The sequence below is a fragment of the Labrus mixtus genome, chromosome 11 (genome assembly GCF_963584025.1).
Source record: "Labrus mixtus chromosome 11, fLabMix1.1, whole genome shotgun sequence".
Classification (NCBI taxonomy): domain Eukaryota; kingdom Metazoa; phylum Chordata; class Actinopteri; order Labriformes; family Labridae; genus Labrus; species Labrus mixtus.
The window spans coordinates 21,449,056-21,468,384 of NC_083622.1; the positions used below are offsets into that span (position 1 = coordinate 21,449,056).

Consider the following 19,329-nt stretch of genomic DNA (forward strand, 5'->3'; position numbering starts at 1 on the left):
ACATGATATTGATTCAGGGGTGTTTAAATGTCCATAGAATAATGAATAATGCAGAGTCTAAAAATGTAATGCGTTCATGAGTCAGATGTGAAGATTTAAAAAAAAAAAAAGTGGATGTCAGTTGGGGGATCGGGCCTTTGTGATGATGCCTTGGTAGTTGTCCATCATCTCTCCTGCACATGTCAGGATCCTGGAGGAACCCTTTCAGTGGAATCCCCTCATCCTTGGCAGTGGTAGCATGGACCAGATGACGGTAAGGGTGGATTCGAGTGGTGGAAGCCAGTATGTTCACCATAATTAACACCAGTAGGTTGATCACAAATAATCCTATTTACTCTTCCAAAGTGCACACAGCTGAAATGCAAGATGTCTTGCTTTACCTCTAGGGGATCCTGGTGTTTAGAGGCCACTAGCTTGCTTGTGATCAGACTGAGGATTGTTTTGATCTTGATCTCTTGATTTCCAAGGTCAAGAGTTACCAGTCAAGCTCACGTAACAAACCCATTGTTCAACAAACGCAGGCTTTCACAATCATGGACATGTCTACCGTCCGCAGATCATATTGAACTCAGAGAAAACTATGATATTAAACAATATGAAAAAGATAAACACATAATCCCAAAAAAAACCCACAGCTGCTGCGACACATGCAGGAAGAGCAGTAAATAAAAACCTACTGATTGTGAATGTGCAAATCAATGCTTATGTCACTTAATGCACAATAGATCTATATTAACCCTTTTCTCTCCTTGAATTTGTTATTTAGTCATATGTGGCATGTCTAAAAGTTTAAAATACAGTGGGGTATGCTTAATATTTTAAAATGTTGGAAAGCAGTAACTACACTAATTTGAAATCTTATATGTACAAAAAGTAGAAGGCTTCAGTTTTTCAGGCTATCTTGTAGGATGACAACCAAAGAATCAATAACAGGAAACTAAAAGAATGTGTTGGTCTCTCTCTTCCCCTCTCAAGAGATCTAATTAGATAGTAAACTGAGTTTCATACAGGTTGTTTTATTATTTTGAACATTATCTGAACAGCATTAATAACCATGGTGATGTGTCCTAATAAGTGAACCATTTTTTTTTTTTTAGAAACAAAGTTACCTTAATACCTGTAAAGGTCGGCCCTCTGCAAGTGGTTGATGAACATCAGTTTTTCCTATTGTGTAATAATCTCTCTCCTGTGCTGCGTGTGAGGTGTTTGTGGTTGTTTTAATGTATGTGGGTCACTTCAGGGCCATGACCAGTTCACACAGGAATCTAATACAGAGCAGACTTTTAAAAGTCATGTGAACATCCAAACTATACAATCAAATCAGAGCCAAAAATTGGAATGAATCATTAAGGCTTGCAGTGGACTGCATACAGCTGCATTCACACTGCAAGTAAAATTCACCTTAATCTGATTTTTTTTAATGCTCCTATATGACTCACAATTGGTTTATTTATGACAATGTGAAACAACACAGGTCACAAGAAATCTGATCCTTTCAAATAACATTTTGCCCACTTCCAGATTTGTTTCATTGTCAACTGCACAGATCCTCCATTGCACATTTTGTGTTTCTTATATTTTAAATTGTATATTTTATATTGTAATTGCTTTCATATTTTATTATTTAAGTTCTTGCTATGTTTGCCTTATTTCCTTTGTTTACTGTTTTTTTTGCACCAATAGTGTAGAAAGTGTATGTAAAACCAGTTCAAAACTAGAGCTTCTGCAGTGGTACACCAATTAAAGTGCAGGGACCAGAGGAGAGTTTCTTCATGCTTTATTTCTCAACAAACTTCATTCCACTTGTGACAGGCATAGTAGTCAGATGATTTAACTCTTAAAGAAAAAGGAAAACAATAATCAGGGCCACACCAATAAATCAAATTATGTACTAACTAAACAATCTCATAAATGCACAAAATCATATATTTACACATCAAGTACTCACTTAAATAATGCATCTATCAGAGTCACAATAGAATTGTCAGCAGCCTGTCAGGCAGTGTGAAGCAAACAACAGGAGTGAGCATGGCCTGCTGCAGGTGTGGCCTGATTGGTTCAGACTAGGCTTGAAGTAGGATCTGCAACAAATAGGCTACACCAAGACAAAATGTAAATGTACTTGGCAATTAAAAAAAACGATTTTGATCCAATTCTGATATTAGATTCCCACAGATCTGAAGTTATGTGAACAGCCAAACAAAACATTTGGATCCAGGTAGTATTAAGAGGACCTCCAGTCGGTAGGTGTCAGCATAGAGTAGGAGAACACTACACGACTTCTTCTGCCTGTCAAAGCGCGCCATACACAGAAGAAGAGGGTGGACACTTCCTCCTCTGGTTTTATGTGGCTAACAGGCTATCTGCTATTATTAAACACCGGCTTCCAGTGTGTGAATGTCTGAAAAAGACGATCGACACGCTATCGGTGGATTGTTTCAGCCGTATACCCGACTACCGAGACAGCTGAATTTGAAGTAATTTAATGTGAAGGTAAGCCATCTTTACATTACGTTAGCTAGCAGAGGCTATCGATAGCATTGTAGGCTAATAGCAAGGCAAGCGCGCCTTTCAACAAAATGACAATAAAAGAATAAAAGGTAACTCTCCTACATAGTCATACAGATATTCAGTTTTAATAGTTAACATAAAAACGTAAAGCCTGAATGATTGTATATGGTGTGTCGACAGGGAACATGTTTTATATCTGTATAGAGTTCAGATGTTGTGTTCACATTCAAACAGCAGCAAATACTCTGAAAATGTTTAGATATTATTTATGACTTTTAGTTAGTGCAGCTGTCAGTGCTTACCCTAGAAAGCATTTCATTTTTGTATGTAGCATTAAGTAGCATTTAGCACGATAAGTTCTTTCTAGTCATATAAATACAGTATGATATATTCAGTATTTTGTTAATTTACTGATGCCCTGTTTGATTTAAAATATTTGTCTTATAACAGGTTAGGTGCCTAAGTCTGCTCCGTTTCAACAGTGAACACATCCGTGTCCAACGTGAACATGGAGAGAGGGAGGCAAAAACTGCACAACATCCTGGAGGATGGTTTAGGACAAGAGTTGAAGAACGCCGGGCGGTTTTGTTTCAGCTGTGAGCAGATATTTGCAGATCGAAGATGCCTTGAGGAACACATGTGTTCTGCTGCAAGTCACATTTGCTCCTGCGGAACCGAGTTTACTGAATACCATGACATGCTGGAGCACAGTACTACACATGAACCAGGACACCAAGTGCTTGATCATGAAACAATAAGGAAGCGCAGGAACGAGAAGCGCATTGCAGAGGAAGCACAGCTGAAGAGATTACAGACGGGTGAAGTTGTTTGGAAAGCACCTAAATTAGGAAACATGCCATCAATTTCTTTGCCAGTGAAGCAGGTACCCATGACTTCAGCTCTTATGCCTCAAGTTCCCATGCAGTCTGCGCTGACGTCACAAGTGCCTGAGTTGTACCCTTCAATGTCAGAGGCAACTATGCTCCAAAATCCTGTCTCTTCAACATCAGACATGAAGAATATTTTTGCTGGCGTAGGTGCACCGACAGTGGATCTTTGGACAATTTACCAGCCAGTAGTGTTGTTGCAAACAGTACGCACGTTTAGCAAGAAAAGAATGTTCTCCTGCAGTAAATGTGGGCAGTGTTTTACTTCAAAGACGGCCCTTATATCCCATCACAGTTCGCATGCTCTATTTAAAGTTTCAGGCTGTATAGGATGTGGGCTGCTGCTCTCCAGCAAAAAGATAGTGCCTCGCTTCCATGTTTGTAACGCACCTAGCAATACTACCAAATTCAAACTCATTACTGCAAGACCGGCAGGTTACAAGGTGCCAAATGAAGCAGGGCCTGTCAGGAGTCTGAATCTGGCTCCTCGTCCTCCTCAGGAGCCAGAGGTCACTTCATTCCTAAATTTAAAAAGCCAGAATCCCAGTGCAGGCAGCAATGGAAGTCAGACAACCCTTGGCAATTCAACCCTTCAGTTGAAAAACTTGAATATCAGAACATACAATCAAAGCAACCAGGGGCTTCATGTCTCTCCATCGCAGCAGTTTAGGAGACAGAATACAAATCCAAACAAACCATTCGTCTCCCTGCCACACAAGACCTACAACGGAAATCCTAGTGCATCCATCAAAGGCAGCCAAGGGCGTCTTGTGACCCCCTCTGGACAGACCAAGAGGCCCCCAACGGTCTTATTTAGTTTACAAAGTAGACCCACGCAGGCATCCTCAAGACCAAATGAATTCACATGTCGAGTCTGTTATGTTCCCTTTGAAACTCCTCAGCTCCTACAGAGGCACAAGTGTGTCAAAGCGCAGGAGTTCATGGCACTGCGAGGTAGCAGGAAGAACCACAAATTTAAGATGGGGACACCAGTGGCAGGCCAACATCCGGTTCAGATGAATGGTGAGATAATACTCGGGGTTCCAGCATCCGGCAACATTAAGATACACCAAGTCATGTCTGTCAATCTAGAAAAGGCGCAGGGGGTGGCTCCTGTGAACGGCGGAACCGAAGTGGATATGGATGATGATGACTGCTATATCGTGGAAAAGGGTCCAGACAAACCTGCTGAGATGATTTACCAAGTCACCTCATCTGTTCCTATTAAGACCTGATTAGCTGAGTGGAGAGGCCCATCAACCGTGCATGTCAATTAAAAAAAATAAAAATAGGACCAAGTGCAAAAAGACGGCAGCTTCTGGTTGAAGCATCTTAACTGATCAGGTTAATGGCACAGCATTACACTGCTTCCTGGCTTTCTCCGCACTACGTTACAAGATAAAGACAATTATAACAAAAAGTGACTTCAAACATGCATCTTTATTAAGCTGGATTTATTTTTTGTCAGTAAACATTTAAATATATCCTTCCCAATGGTCGATGGTGGTTGTACTGCAATGATCTTAGAAGATGTAACAGTTGATTATATGATGAAAATGTATGTTCATGGTTTACCCGTGCTGGGATAAGCAGTTACAGCTGAATAGTTGTTTTGTGTTTTTTAAATATGTTTTTAAATATACCCTAGTATGATCAGAATGTTTTGTGAGGCTGTTGGAATTTACCATAATACCCAGTGTTCTTACCAGCTTTGTCACACTTATAGAATACAGTATGTTGTATTAAACTATATTTTTAAACTGACAATGTGTTTGACCTTTGTTGGAAATGAAGAGCCTTGTGTAATCGGCAGCAAGTACAATTTATAAAAGGTTTATCACTAGATACATAGACAATGTACAGTGATTTTAACATTAGGTCACTGTTTATATTTAATTGTTGGTAGTTCATATAACAATGTCATTGCAGCTTAAGAAAATAATTTTTCTGATCTGATGGTTTGAGTCTGATTAACATAAAACTGCATTTTTGTATCAAGGTCATGAGGTCCTCTATTTATTGCTCTTTATTGTAGGGTGTTAGGTGTGGTGGAATTAGGAAAATACGAATTGTTCAATTTTGTTACAGTTGCAAGCAATATCCTTTAGTCCAGCAGAGGGACCTATTTCATAGAAAAGGATGTTGTGCGTCCATTTTTGATGAGGTAAATACATCCAAAAGAATGGATGCTGCGTTCAAGTGCTGTTTGGAAGCTTGTTTTCTTGGAAGGAGTAAAAAGTTTTCACCTTAAGGTAGGATAAACAACATATTTGGACAAATATAATTGTTAGTGGTTAATGTCATGACTTGAACTGATCGACACTGAGTAACACTGAATCTTACAATTCAATAGTGAGAAGTTGAAATCAAATATTCCAAAATGCTCCACAGCGCTTGAAGTATCCACCCAATATGTGCGCTTGCTCGGCGTGATTGACATTTTTTTTTTCGGGTTGCTTTGTACTTGGATATCGAGTGGCTCACTACTGCAAACTGCCCTGAAAAAAAGGAGAAAACCAGATCCTCACAAAAAAAAAAAAATCAAAGCGCACAGACCAATGTTTTAAAAAGTGTCAAGCAACAGCATAGCAGATGTTAGCCTCGAGCTAGCCAGTGCTAGCTCGCTAGTTGAACAGCGGTCAGTGCATGGCTACGCGGAGACCAGTGTTGTCTCTCTCCCACGCAGGCAAGCAGGTTTTTGTTCACTACCACCTATCTTATTTCGCAGCCAAGATTGAGAAGTAACAAGTAAAAGCGGTTATATCATTAAATAAAGTGGATTGACATGGTAGTTCACGGCTCAGTTCGTGTGGCCTGTAATGTGAAATAACAAGAGGTAGCCATTTGGCCTAGCAGAGATAACGCCTTCATTGTTTGGCATGCTGTTATCTTTTAATTACTGAATGCTGTGGCTGTCCTGTCCGTCACTGCTGTTTGAAATAAATGTTTAGTGACCCGTAAAGACAGATTTTAGGTTCAGTGTGTGTATGTGTGTCGATAGGTAACCACAAACACAATCCATGTGTTTCCTTTTCATTAGAAACACTCATACCTGAGAGGAAGATGAAAGACAAGACAACATTAGAAACCACAAAGGACATGTTTTATCCATTGCTTTATCCTCAAGTTCTGAACCAGTCAAAGGCTAAGAAGTTGTATTCATGCTGTTTATAACAAACTGAGTCATTCTGGAGATAAAACAGTTGTGAGGTTTCTCAAAAAGTACAAGTAAACTTAATGTATATATTCTTATGGAGTATGTCAAATGTCTTTCCTTCTTATAGTTCAGCAAATATGTGTTTTAAAAGGGAACTTACTCTGTTACTGTCAGGTGGTGAAAGATAGGAAAGACTAACCAGTTTAACTTCACACTCTTTCACAAAATCTGCTTCATGGCTGTTTTCTTTCAAGCAGGTTTGATTTTGAGTTCATTGAAAGTGTTTTTATTGTTTTCATTTAGAGTCTGGCTCAGTTTTGAGTCAAGTAATAAACTGGCCTACAATCTGTTATTTAATCGTTTGTAAATGTTAGTGTTCTCAAATCATATTTTCATGTAAAGAAGTTGTTGCCCCCCCCCCCCAAATAGTTGCTGGATATCCTGGGATGACAACGAGGTTAGCCACCTTTTTAAGTAATTGTGACAAATAAGCACATCGGGAGGTTCAATCACAACTGTGATAGATATGTTCTTTGTACATTTGTTTTTGGAGACCTGCAACAATAAGTCTGTTGTGGCTATTTCTAGGGCTGGGCAATATGATAAAACATTTTATCGTGTTAAAAAAATGTCATATCAGTCGATATCGGTCATTTTCATGATAAATGTCAAATCATTAATTATTTCAAATGAAAAGGCAAATGGTGGAAAAGGTTTGTGGTGTTGCCCCTTTTTAGCCTGATATGTATTCTGGTTTAATTATAAGTTTACATTTATGAATCATTTGTTATATTTATATTACAGTTTTACCTCCCAGGCCTAGCTATTGTGACGTTCTTACATTTTACTGTACTAATCCACCTCAGTGATGAATGAGTTCTTTTATCACTGTTTAATCCACAGATCTGGACATGGGGAGTAAAATGTCCTTCGGCAGAGGACACGGTGACCAAAACACAGTCTCTGAGTTATCCTCTGTGACATCCCAGCTGCAAAACTCCATACATGCCACTCCTGACTGCAAGCAGGTAGGTTTTGAAAACGACAAATAGACATTTGCTATAACTCAGTTTGTGGAGTAGATTGCTATGGAAAATTATTATTTCTCTGTGTAAAAAATCGAAACCCTGTCCTTATGTGTCTGAATATTAAAAATATATAATATATCGTCATACCTTTAAGTGTGCGTTGACTTAATTTTTCATGATTTTGTTGGTCTTATGTAAAACAAATGAAAGAAGAACTATCTCTTAAAGCTGAAAATACTTCTCATACTCAATTGTACTGTTTTATTCTAATTTTAGAAATATCTTTATTCATCAACATGTGAGTTTTCTATTTGTATTCAATGTCTATGTTTACATTTAGTTTGATTAGTATGTATTAATTGGACTTTACTAAATAGAGTTAAGTTAAAAGCTGATAATACCATAGGTGAATTTTTAAGCCATTAACAGTTTTATTGATGATTTTAAGAAGATATGTTCTGCAAACCATTACCATGTTTTGACAAACAGATGCATATTCTTTCCCTCGACAGATACCTGAAGACAAGATATGCAGTGAAGAAGACCTGGACACCAGCAGGGAGGAGGAAATGAAAGCAACAGGACTGACTGAACCTGCCCCCATGTCCCACTCGTCAAGACTCTCAGATAGCCTGGTTAACTGTGAAACAGAAGACAGAACAGACTGTCAATACAAAAAGCACACATCAACAAAGGTAGGGAAAGACGCTAACTCTGAAATGACCTCTGCGACTGTGTGTAGCTCTACATCACACAGCTATGAACAGCCTGTGGAGGTCCGCAAAAAAAGAGGGCGACCTTGTAAAAAAAAAAATTTGAATATTGGTGCAGTTCAAGATGAGGAGGTCAGCACTACAAAAAGAAGAAGAGGTAGGCCAAAAAAAACTGACGTTAAAATTGTCACAACACAGGTTCCTAAAGCTGCTGTTAAAAGGGTCATTAATACAAGCTTTCCTGCACGGATACTGAGGAGTAGAGGAGAACAACAGCCTTTGACACAGGATGGAAAGACTGAGTCTGACATCAAGGAAGACTCCAAGCAAACTGAAGAGACTCTCATAGAAAGTAGCGATACATTTAACTTTCAAGATATTAAAAGACGAGGGGCTGAACTGGCTGACCAGCAAGTTCCATCCAAAGTATCCAGACTGGATGTTTCCCAGGAGGCGTCGGCGGTGTTGGGCAATGACGCATGCTGTTTGAAGAAGGAAGAGACAGATAAGCAGGTGAAATTAAACACTGAACAACATGAGACTGATACAGATGAAAATGGAAGACAAGTATCCCTGAAGTCTGGGATAGGGCAAGAGCTGCAGACAAAACAAGAGGAAGCTGCAAAGCCACAAAGACATTTGCAGCCATCCACCAAGCCATCAGCGGAGTCCAAAGTGATTCCCTTAGAGAGTTTCAGCAGTAGAAACTTGGTAGGTCCCTCTCACAGTGATCAAATAAAACAGCCTTCAGACATGAGTGGCATCCAGATGTCACAATCAAACAGCATGCTTGAATCTACAGAGAACACAAGCTTGCGGGACACCAGGCCCTCCAGCGCAGATGTCTTAACGTCCTCTGAACGATTACCTAAACCTATCGGGGGCCTCCCTGCATTGAAAACTGAAAACACAGAGATAGAGCTGGATTGTTTGACTCCTGTGCTACAGTCAAATACCCGACTCAATCCCTACTCCAACATTAAATCTGAGGGTCCAAATAGTCAGGGAAAGTTCTTAAGACGCAAAAAAGGTGCCAAGAGAAGGAGGAGAATAAATAATGTTTTGTTACCCAAAACGGAGCTTGCAGAGAACCGTGAAGGCAGCGAAGCCAGCGAAGCCAGCGAAGCCCCTCAAGAAAAAGAAGACTCTAGCGAGGTGGACAAGCAAGCTAACTCGAATGCCATTCCAAATGTAATCATCACTAAAAGAGGGGGGAAAACTCTTTATAAATGTGGTTACTGTGGGCAGATTTGTAAATTTATGTCTCAGTTTGTCATCCATCAACGCATACATACAGGAGAGAGACCGTACAAATGCACAGAATGTGGCAAAGGTTTTAGCAAAAATTCTAACTTAAATCTTCACCTCAAGGTGCACATGAGGAATAAATTATATCGAAAGTGTCCATACTGCCAGATCAAGTTGTCATTCGCTGAGTATGCTACACATATAAATACTCATGCAAAAAGGCTGCACCTGGAGCCTGACGACGACAAATCTGAAGAAAGCATCCGAGAGCCCGACTATGAGAACAGCCCTGGACTCCAGGTACCAGTCCCCAAAGAAAAGAGAGAACAAAAGACGTGTCAGTACTGTGGCAAAACATTCCCATTTCAGTCTGCCCTCCTTAGACATGTGCGTGTCCACACGGGAGAGAAGCCTTATAAATGTGACATTTGTGGCAAAGCTTTCGGTCAGGCCTATTTCCTGCGTGTGCACGAGCTGACACACTGGTCTGTGAAGCGTTACAACTGCACACGATGCGAGAAGTCCTTCACTCATTACAGTAATGCAAAAAATCACACTTGTATAGAGGAAAGAAGTGACAGACGCGTAAGGCCTTCCCTTACATACACGTGCCACATCTGCAAGAATGTGTCGAATCATCTGCAGGCGTTCAACAGCCACATGAAAGCCCACTCTGGTGCAAAGTTGTATCGCTGCGTGTATTGTGACAAGCTGTTTGGTGTGCTGTCGGAGTACAATGCCCATCGCAGTTTGTGCAGAGGCGCCTCCAGCTCTGCGATAAAAGAGGAAGAGATGGTGACATCAGTACAGTATGCAGTGCCTGCAGTCAGGTGTTCCTCTGGACATCCTTCAGCTTCTACACTCATAGCTGCAAATAGTGAAATACAGAAAAAACGCAAGAAATACGCTGCTAACTTAAAGAAACCGTTCCAGTCAACTATCATACCTGCTCACCATCACTCACACCTTGTTTCAAAGTTAAACAAACTAGATAACCGCTCTGACCCCAGGAAGTATTTATGTCCAAGCTGTGGGAGACTCTTCAGACACATGGGCAGACTCCGAGCCCACATGCTCACTCACGCCCCGGCACAAAGCTACACCTGTGCCTGCTGTGGTAAGACTCTAGAAAACTGGAAGAAACTGTGGCATCACCAGAGAATCCATCGACATAGGCGCGGCCGCTTCACTTGTCCCTTGTGTGGGCAAGGCTTTCGGTTTGTGGAGACATACAAGCAACACATGAGCAATCACCCGGAGTTCCAGTGGGTTCAGGTCAGACCAAAGAAAGTGTCTCTGCCTTATCAGTGTGAGCAGTGCAGCTGCAGCTTCAAGACCCTGGATTTGCTCTTTAGTCACCAGATTTGCCATTCCTCAACACAAGACACGCACAAGGTCTCTGACATTGATTTATCCATGAATGATCACGCGCAGTCGAGCAGGAAAGTGTTTAAACCTCCCTCGACTAACACCAACATTGTTTTACATACAGAACATGAGAACAACCACTCTCCTCTGACCACCTGTTCTAAATATCCAGACCCAGTTATTCAAGAGTCACCCAGAGGGGACATGGTTTCCTCTGTTCATAATCAGGGTGTTGATTCAGGTAAAACTATTCAATCAAGAGAAACCTGTCATGACAGATCAGACGAAAATGCACTTGGAAAACCCATTACGCCCCTGAGAACTGTGAAAAGGTACCAGACCCACAACCCCAGCATATCAAATGAAGGCTCGTCGGATGGCTTTAAGTGTGCTGTTTGTGGTAACACATATCCTGCCATTTCAGACCTTTATCAACATTATTTGCAGCATGCTCGATGTCAGGTGTAATGACTGAAATGTTCATACTTTACCAAGCCAATATCTAGTCACATTTTAAATTAACACAAGGGTCTTGTATACATGAGAAAAAAGTATAAACATTGTTTGTTTCATACCTGAAAAAAAGTTTGAGACATTTAAATGACTTAAAAAAAGGATATGGTTTGCTCACAATCATGTGTTCAATCCGTCATGCCTCAGTTTTCAGACTCAAAATTGCACACTGAATGTAAGGAAAGCCTAAACTCATCCATTTCATTATTCAACTTCAAACAGAAGCCATCAGTTGCTCCTTAATCTTTATAACTAGGCTTCTTTCAATTCAAAAGAACAGACAGGCTGAGTACATTTTAGATTTGATTGATGTGGATTAACAAAGGGGCTCTTGACTTTATGTGATCGAGATATGGAAACATTTTGTATGTTGAGCACATTGATGCCAAGCTAGAGTCAGCCCAGGGACAATGTTACATACTTTTCTCCCAAATAAGAAATTGAAAAAGAAATGTATCTTACTGTAAATGACTGATCATGGACTGAAATATACTTCTGCCTGAAAAAAACAGCGAACAATTCAAGCCCTTGTTTGTCCTCATTGCTGTCTAGCTCATGGCATTTTTTTATTTTGAAGTTGGTGAAAAAATACATTCAACAACTGATCGTGAAGAAGAAAGTCTCGGGAGGTTGAGATTAAAATCTGCTCAATACTGTGAACAATTGAGTTTGGACATCCGGGCAGAGAAAGACAAATTCTTGTTTTGTCACTAAGTAGTATCATCAATCACTTAAATAACTGAATATTTGAATTTCAATCTTTAAAATAAAACTCTAAATCATAAAGACTGTTATTCAAGAATTACTTTCTCCTGGTCTCCAACAATGGCATGTATCATCTCATTGTATCTGAAATCAATCTGAGTCAATATCAGCTTTTCTCTCGCACGTTTTGTTAACAAGTTGTCTCTGTTGTCCAAAGGTAACGTGAATGCTGAAATCAAGTGATGCAGAATGTTCTTGAAGTGCTACAGGAGTGTTGTTGAACATCATTTATTGTTTACTGCTATTGAAAAACTACATTCTCAAGCTTGAAGGGTCTGACTTGATTTGTTGGAGTTGTGAACATTATTAAAGATGTTTTCCTGTTGTATACAGTTGATGACATGATGTATGTATGATATGATGCTTTAGTTTGTCCTCAATCAATAAAGGTCAATTTTGTATGAAATGTAATCACTTTTGTCTTTTTTAGGGCTAAATGTCTTGCTTACATGGAAATAGACTATGCAACTCTTTGTTCAGGATAACTGAAGAAATATTTCCAGTGATAATGTGATGCTGAGGCTTCGACGCGCTTGTCACTATTATCACCAAGAGACATGATTTTTGAATAAAGTGACATATCCTCGCAATTTAATACACGCAAAATCTACTGGTAGGATGTTGAAGAAAACATATCTGAAATGATGCAAATGAGTACAAAGGTGTACTGCCAGGCAATAGGACAAGAAGGTGAGGTATTATTGATTTTTATTTTTTTCCTTTCGTAAAACAAATAACTGTGAAGTGTCTTTAGTTGGAGGACATGGTGTTGCGGATCCAGGAGTTGTAGTTGCAGACCTTGGCGTAGACTCCGGGCTTGTTCCTCTGGGCACAGCCGTAACCCCAAGACACCACACCCTGCAGCTGACCATTGCACACCACAGGGCCACCAGAGTCTCCCTGATACGACACACACAGAGAGGATAACATGTAAGCAGAGATGTTCTGAAGTTTGATTTGAACACTTGAGAAGCAGTGGTGAAGGTTTGTGCTGGTACCTGGCAGGAGTCCTTGCCTCCATTGAGGAATCCAGCACAGAACATGTTGTAGGTGATCTGTCCAGGGTAAGAGGACCTACATGTGCTGTCGCTCAGGATGGGGACATCAAGGCATCTCAGACGATCAGGGTAGTTGTCTATGAAAAGATAGTACATGAACAAACTCATTCCCAGAACTATTTCTCAGATTGACTTGTAGTATTTTACTGACTTCCAGAGCCGCTCATGTTGCCCCATCCAGAGATGAGACAGCGGGTTCCAGAGCTGGCACAGCTGGAGGGCAGGGACACAGTGCGGACGTTGCTGTTCAGGGTGGCGGGGGTGCTCAGCTTGATCAGCATGATGTCATTGTCCAGGTTGCGGCTGCTGTAGTTGGGGTGACGGATGACCTTGGCAGAGTTGATGAACTGCTCTGTGCCCTCGTTGACGGCAATGTTGTGCTCACCAAGACGCACCTGGACGCGGCTGCAGAGATAGACATGAAGATTGCATCTTAGAACTGTGACAACGCACATGGGTTAGAGAGAGAAAGAATCAGGGGAGCAGCAGATGAATGCAACAGAACATCACGTTTCAATATCTGTACTTACGACTTGTAGCAGTGAGCAGCAGACACCACCCAGGTGCTGGAGATCAGAGAAGCTCCACAGAAGTGGTAGCCACTGTTCAGAGAGACCTGGTAGGGCACAGAGTTCTTTCTGCACTCATAGCCTCCTACAATCTTGTCATCCTCAATGGGAGCAGCATCTGATATGAAGAGTTTAAAAGAATATAAACTTCGCAGGAACGCAATATTCAGAGACATGTCAAAGTAAATGAGTTTCCACTCATACCCTTTGAATGTACAAAAAGACTTTTAAACTTCCCTCAAAGTAAACTCATACTCACATGCCACTGCGCAGAGGGCCAAAAGAATGAAAGCCTTCATGGTAGTACCTGTAGGAGCCTCGGTGTCGACTCAGCTGCCCTGAAGCCCCTTTTAAACCCACTGTGTCCCTCTGTTATCTGATCAGCCAAGGACACAAATTTCCATTTTCAGCCTTTTTTTCGCTGAGTTGTGTGTGTGAAAACACATCTGGAGGACTCATGCCAAGTTATTGATAATGCATCCTTTGGTCCCAGCAACACCTGAAACACGTGTGTTTGCATTAACCCTGAAACACAGGTGCATTTGTTTCTGTAAAATTGTTAAAATGTACAAATAATCAGGAACATTATCCCCCATGGATGCATATATTATGTGATGTTTTAAAACATCTATAATTTTAAACTATGGTCAGTTATTGATAAAAAAAAAGTTTGTGACGTGAAACAACTGGAATTATTTTTTCATTTTTTTATTGCTTTTCCCTCCAACCAGTGTTAGACAGAGTTATCATTATGCTAAAATCAACACCTATGAATAAGCAAACACACTTAAAAATCTCTTGGTTCAGATGGAAATAATGTTGTAGTTTGGATGAAATATGTTACATAGATTGAGTAGTATAATGTGAGACACTGACTCATGTGGGACACCCAAGCTTGAGTGCATTAATCCCTTTTTTTGACAACGTGAAGAAACATGATAGGTGTTGAGTCCAAGAAGGGGTATCATATATGTCAATATATGTCCATATTCTGTATATTATCTGTAAACTAGTATAGCATGCTCACTGCACCTTAATCTGTATATTATAATCCTAAGAATATACTTATATTTATAGCATTTATTTATATTTATAGCATCCCATTAATCCAGCCATATATACCCAATATTTCACTTTTTTTTAGTCTACATCTGTAAATTTTGTAATTACTTGTACATAGCACAGATTCTTGCACTTTCTGCTTATTTGCACTTCTGGTGAGATGACAAACCTCATTTTGTTACTCTATACTTGTATATGTGTAATGACAATAAAGTTGAATCTCATCTCATCTCATCTCATCTCATGTTATTGAAATCACATGACCTTTCTGATGTGATGTCATAAATCATAGCAGGAGGATCACCAAACAGGAAGTACCCCCTGTGGTGTCCACTTCAAGGCCAGTGACATCCGGACAAAATCAATGTTGAGGATATAAATCTCTCACAAATAAAAACAATACTAATTGTTTTCAAATGATCTCAGTGATGTATTTGTGTATCAAATGATGCAGTAATATTGTACTAATGTGTTGAGATTATTTTTTATTAAGAGCAATCTTTAGTCGTCCCACTTTAGGAAAGGTTGATTTTAAAGTGGGACAGCATGCTTTGACTAATGTGGGACATTATATACTATGTTATTTAGTTGGGAAACTGCATTTTGGAAATGTCCTGCAATTTTTTTTCACTTTTTAATCTTGTGATGCAGCAACTGTTTCAGGTTATAGATTAGGATTCAAAACATTGTCATTATTTGCCACTAGGCTAGCTTACTGTTTAACTTACAATAAGCTAGCTAAGTCAAATAACTAGAATTTAGTCACAATGATATCTAATATAGCATGGCACATTTATCAATGTACCATATGAAAAAACTTCTATCCACGTGTTATGTATGAGCTTTATTTCAAAATGTGCAATAGATAACCATTTTTACATCCTGTTGTTAAAATTGGATTTAGTCGGGGTGTTAGTGGCGCAGCGATTAGAGCGCGCACCCCATGTATGGAGGCTGTAGTCCTTCAGACGGGCGGCCCGGGTTCAAATCCGGCCCGTGGCTCCTTTCCCTCATGTCATTCCCAACTCTCTCTCTCCCTGATTTCTGACTCTATCCACTGTCCTATATCACCAATAAAGCAACAAAAAGCCCAAAAATAATTATTTGAAAGAAAAATAAAATTGGATTTAGTCTTGTCCCTGCAAAAATAACCCTTGTGTTAATACATCATTGTTTAGGCATGATAGTAGAATGTTTATTTTAATATCAGTATTAAAGCTTTGGATGAAAAGCTTCAGGCAGATTCTATATTGACCTTTACATTTTAGTGATGAAGTTCTAGGTACAGAAGCTGATACGTCTCACTTTTAGCACATAAAATTGTAGCTGTGCATTTGGTGCATGCAAATATAACATAGGCTATGCAGACTAAACACCTGATAACAGACCTTGTCTCTTTGTTAGATGATCGCATTAGAAGGTGAACCTAGCTCACCACAGACTCGCTCATGTTTATGCTTGGTCCCTGTATAACAATATGTTGACACATGCTCTGTCCTCTTGAGTAACCTGTGTGAAAACACACCTGGAGAGCTTATTGATAACAAAATCTCAAGTCCCAGCTAAAGTCACTTACTCTAATGGTTATGACGCAGATGTATTTATGGATTTGCTTAAAGTGTTTGATTCTTAAAATAAATATTTAAATTCAGTCTAAATGTGAATCTACAACAACTTTCTTTAATGCAGTTACTACAACATAATAATTTAATTCTACATTCATATTTAGCAAACCCAAGAGTTTTTAGTTGAAACAACATTTGGTCTCTAATATATCCTAAGGTTTGTTTGCAAAGCTTTTAAACAGTTGATGTTGTTCTGACATATAAACTGATTCTCAATATGAAATAAAGTCTTTAAATACAATATTAAATATTATTGAATGTTGTTACCCTGCTAAAGAGAAGCAAACAAGATGCACATATTGCTCAGGGGGAAAAAATCGAATCAATTTCTGATCCAACAGTATTTATTATCCATTAGACTGACATAAATATTTGTACATATTTCTGAAAGACTCACATGCCATCAAAACTGAAAATTATTTTGTTTCTGTTACCTCATCATGAATTATTCTATACAGTACTCCCTTCATAAAAGGCAGGAAACCTGAGCTCTGCTTTCTTTTTATGTTGTCTGTTTTATTTGTGTTTTAAAAGAATACCTTTAAAGCTTTTGATAATAATGATGTATATTCTGATTTAAATCAAATAAATCACACAGAAATAAAATAAGCAGTGACAGAGAGTGGTGTAAATCATTTATTCTCTTTAAACTGATGTCATTGTCAGAGAGGACTTTGATCTTTATCGCTCCAATAGACTGTCTTTAGTTGGAGGACATGGTGTTGCGGATCCAGGAGTTGTAGTTGCAGACCTTGGCGTAGACTCCGGGCTTGTTCCTCTGGGCACAGCCGTAACCCCAAGACACCACACCCTGCAGCTGACCATTGCACACCACAGGGCCACCAGAGTCTCCCTGATACGACACACACAGAGAGGATAACATGTAAGCAGAGATGTTCTGAAGTTTGATTTGAACACTTGAGAAGCAGTGGTGAAGGTTTGTGCTGGTACCTGGCAGGAGTCCTTGCCTCCATTGAGGAATCCAGCACAGAACATGTTGTAGGTGATCTGTCCAGGGTAAGAGGACCTACATGTGCTGTCGCTCAGGATGGGGACATCAAGGCATCTGAGACGATCAGGGTAGTTGTCTATTAAAAGATAGTACATGAACAAACTCATTCCCAGAACTATTTCTCAGATTGACTTGTAGTATTTTACTGACTTCCAGAGCCGCTCATGTTGCCCCATCCAGAGATGAGACAGCGGGTTCCAGAGCTGGCACAGCTGGAGGGCAGGGACACGGTTCGGACGTTGCTGTTCAGGGTGGCGGGGGTGCTCAGCTTGATCAGCATGATGTCATTGTCCAGGTTGCGGCTGCTGTAGTTGGGGTGACGGATGACCTTGGCAGAGTTGATGAACTGCTCTGTGCCCTCGTTGACGGCAATGTTGTGCTCACCAAGACGCACCTGGACGCGGCTGCAGAGATAGACATGAAGATTGCATCTTAGAACTGTGACAACGCACATGGGTTAGAGAGAGAAAGAATCAGGGGAGCAGCAGATGAATGCAACAGAACATCACGTTTCAATATCTGTACTTACGACTTGTAGCAGTGAGCAGCAGACACCACCCAGGTGCTGGAGATCAGAGAAGCTCCACAGAAGTGGTAGCCACTGTTCAGAGAGACCTGGTAGGGCACAGAGTTCTTTCTGCACTCATAGCCTCCTACAATCTTGTCATCCTCAATGGGAGCAGCATCTGATATGAAGAGTTTAAAAGAATATAAACTTCGCAGGAAAGCAATATTCAGAGACATGTCAAAGTAAATGAGTTTCCACGCATACCCTTTGAATGTACAAAAATACTTTTAAACTTCCCTCAAAGTAAACTCATACTCACATGCCACTGCGCAGAGAGCCAAAAGAATGAAAGCCTTCATGGTAGTACCTGTAGGAGCCTCGGTGTCGACTCAGCTGCCCTGAAGCCCTTTTTAAACCCACTGTGTCCTTCTGTTATCTGATCGGCCAAGGACACAAATTTCCATTTTCAGCCCTTTTTTCGCTGAGTTGTGTGTGTGAAAACACATCTGGAGGACTCATGCCAAGTTATTGATAATATGTCTTTTGGTCCCAGCAACACCTGAAACACGTGTGTTTGCATTAACCCTGAAACACATTGTTTCTGTAAAATTGTTGAAATGTACAAAAAATCTGAACTATTTAACCCCTATGGATACATATATTATATAACTATGTTTTAATAGATACTCTGAAGTTACCTCCTAACCAGAGTTTAACCTGAATCGGTGTTTATTGCCAAGTACATTTACTCATACAAGGAATTTGACTTGTTTTTTTGGGGCAAAACAATTAACAAGGAAATATAAAAACAGCAGAGCTCTTGCTGACAGCATAAATAGAATAAGGTACAAATATTAAGGCTATTAGATCATTTATAATAGAATATAAAATGTAAAAATACAAAATGTGCAGTCGAGGAGCTGTGCAGGTATGTTCAAGATTGCTTGCAGTGTAAACAGAAAAAATACTAAGTCCAGTGTGCGTTAATGTAACGCATAGATACAGCCTTCACATTACTGTAATGTTCTCTGACTGTGGGGCTGAAGATATTTGTGATGTCATAAATCATAGCAGGAGGATCACCAAACAGGAAGTACCCCCTGTGGTGTCCACTTCAAGGCCAGTGACATCCGGACAAAATCAATGTTAAGGATATAAATCTCTAACAAATAAAAACAACAATCCTAATTGTTTTATTCTTTGAGCTTTTGATAATAATGATGTATATTCTGATTTAAATCAAATAAATCACACAGAAATAAAATAAGCAGTGACAGAGAGTGGTGTAAATCATTTATTCTCTTG

At 39.8% G+C, this 19,329-nt stretch overlaps 4 protein-coding genes across 4 annotated transcripts; 2 read left to right on the forward strand and 2 right to left on the reverse strand.

Moving 5' to 3' along the window:
- The first annotated feature begins 2,288 nt into the window (after nt 1-2,288).
- On the forward strand, nt 2,289-4,687 carry LOC132984158 (uncharacterized). The gene is made up of 2 exons (XM_061050846.1): nt 2,289-2,493; nt 2,962-4,687. The coding sequence occupies exon 2, from the start codon at nt 3,020-3,022 to the stop codon at nt 4,631-4,633; it is 1,614 nt and encodes a 537-aa protein (XP_060906829.1). The 5' UTR covers nt 2,289-2,493; nt 2,962-3,019; the 3' UTR covers nt 4,634-4,687.
- A 1,122-nt stretch (nt 4,688-5,809) lies between these two features.
- Nucleotides 5,810-12,596, forward strand: si:dkeyp-84f3.9 (zinc finger protein 184). Its single transcript, XM_061050847.1, has 3 exons — nt 5,810-6,084; nt 7,459-7,583; nt 8,096-12,596. Exons 1-3 carry the CDS (start codon nt 6,045-6,047, stop codon nt 11,378-11,380), a joined length of 3,450 nt encoding a protein of 1,149 aa, XP_060906830.1. The 5' UTR covers nt 5,810-6,044; the 3' UTR covers nt 11,381-12,596.
- A 299-nt stretch (nt 12,597-12,895) lies between these two features.
- On the reverse strand, nt 12,896-14,216 carry LOC132984160 (trypsin-3). The gene is made up of 5 exons (XM_061050848.1): nt 14,077-14,216; nt 13,779-13,935; nt 13,400-13,653; nt 13,189-13,325; nt 12,896-13,090 (listed from the first exon to the last, which is right to left on the reverse strand). Exons 1-5 carry the CDS (start codon nt 14,114-14,116, stop codon nt 12,941-12,943), a joined length of 738 nt encoding a protein of 245 aa, XP_060906831.1. The 5' UTR covers nt 14,117-14,216; the 3' UTR covers nt 12,896-12,940.
- Nucleotides 14,217-17,127: 2,911 nt separating this feature from the next.
- LOC132984161 (trypsin-3) lies at nt 17,128-18,438 on the reverse strand. Its single transcript, XM_061050849.1, has 5 exons — nt 18,344-18,438; nt 18,046-18,202; nt 17,667-17,920; nt 17,456-17,592; nt 17,128-17,357 (listed from the first exon to the last, which is right to left on the reverse strand). The coding sequence occupies exons 1-5, from the start codon at nt 18,381-18,383 to the stop codon at nt 17,208-17,210; spliced, it is 738 nt and encodes a 245-aa protein (XP_060906832.1). The 5' UTR covers nt 18,384-18,438; the 3' UTR covers nt 17,128-17,207.
- Between the last annotated feature and the right edge of the window lie 891 nt (nt 18,439-19,329).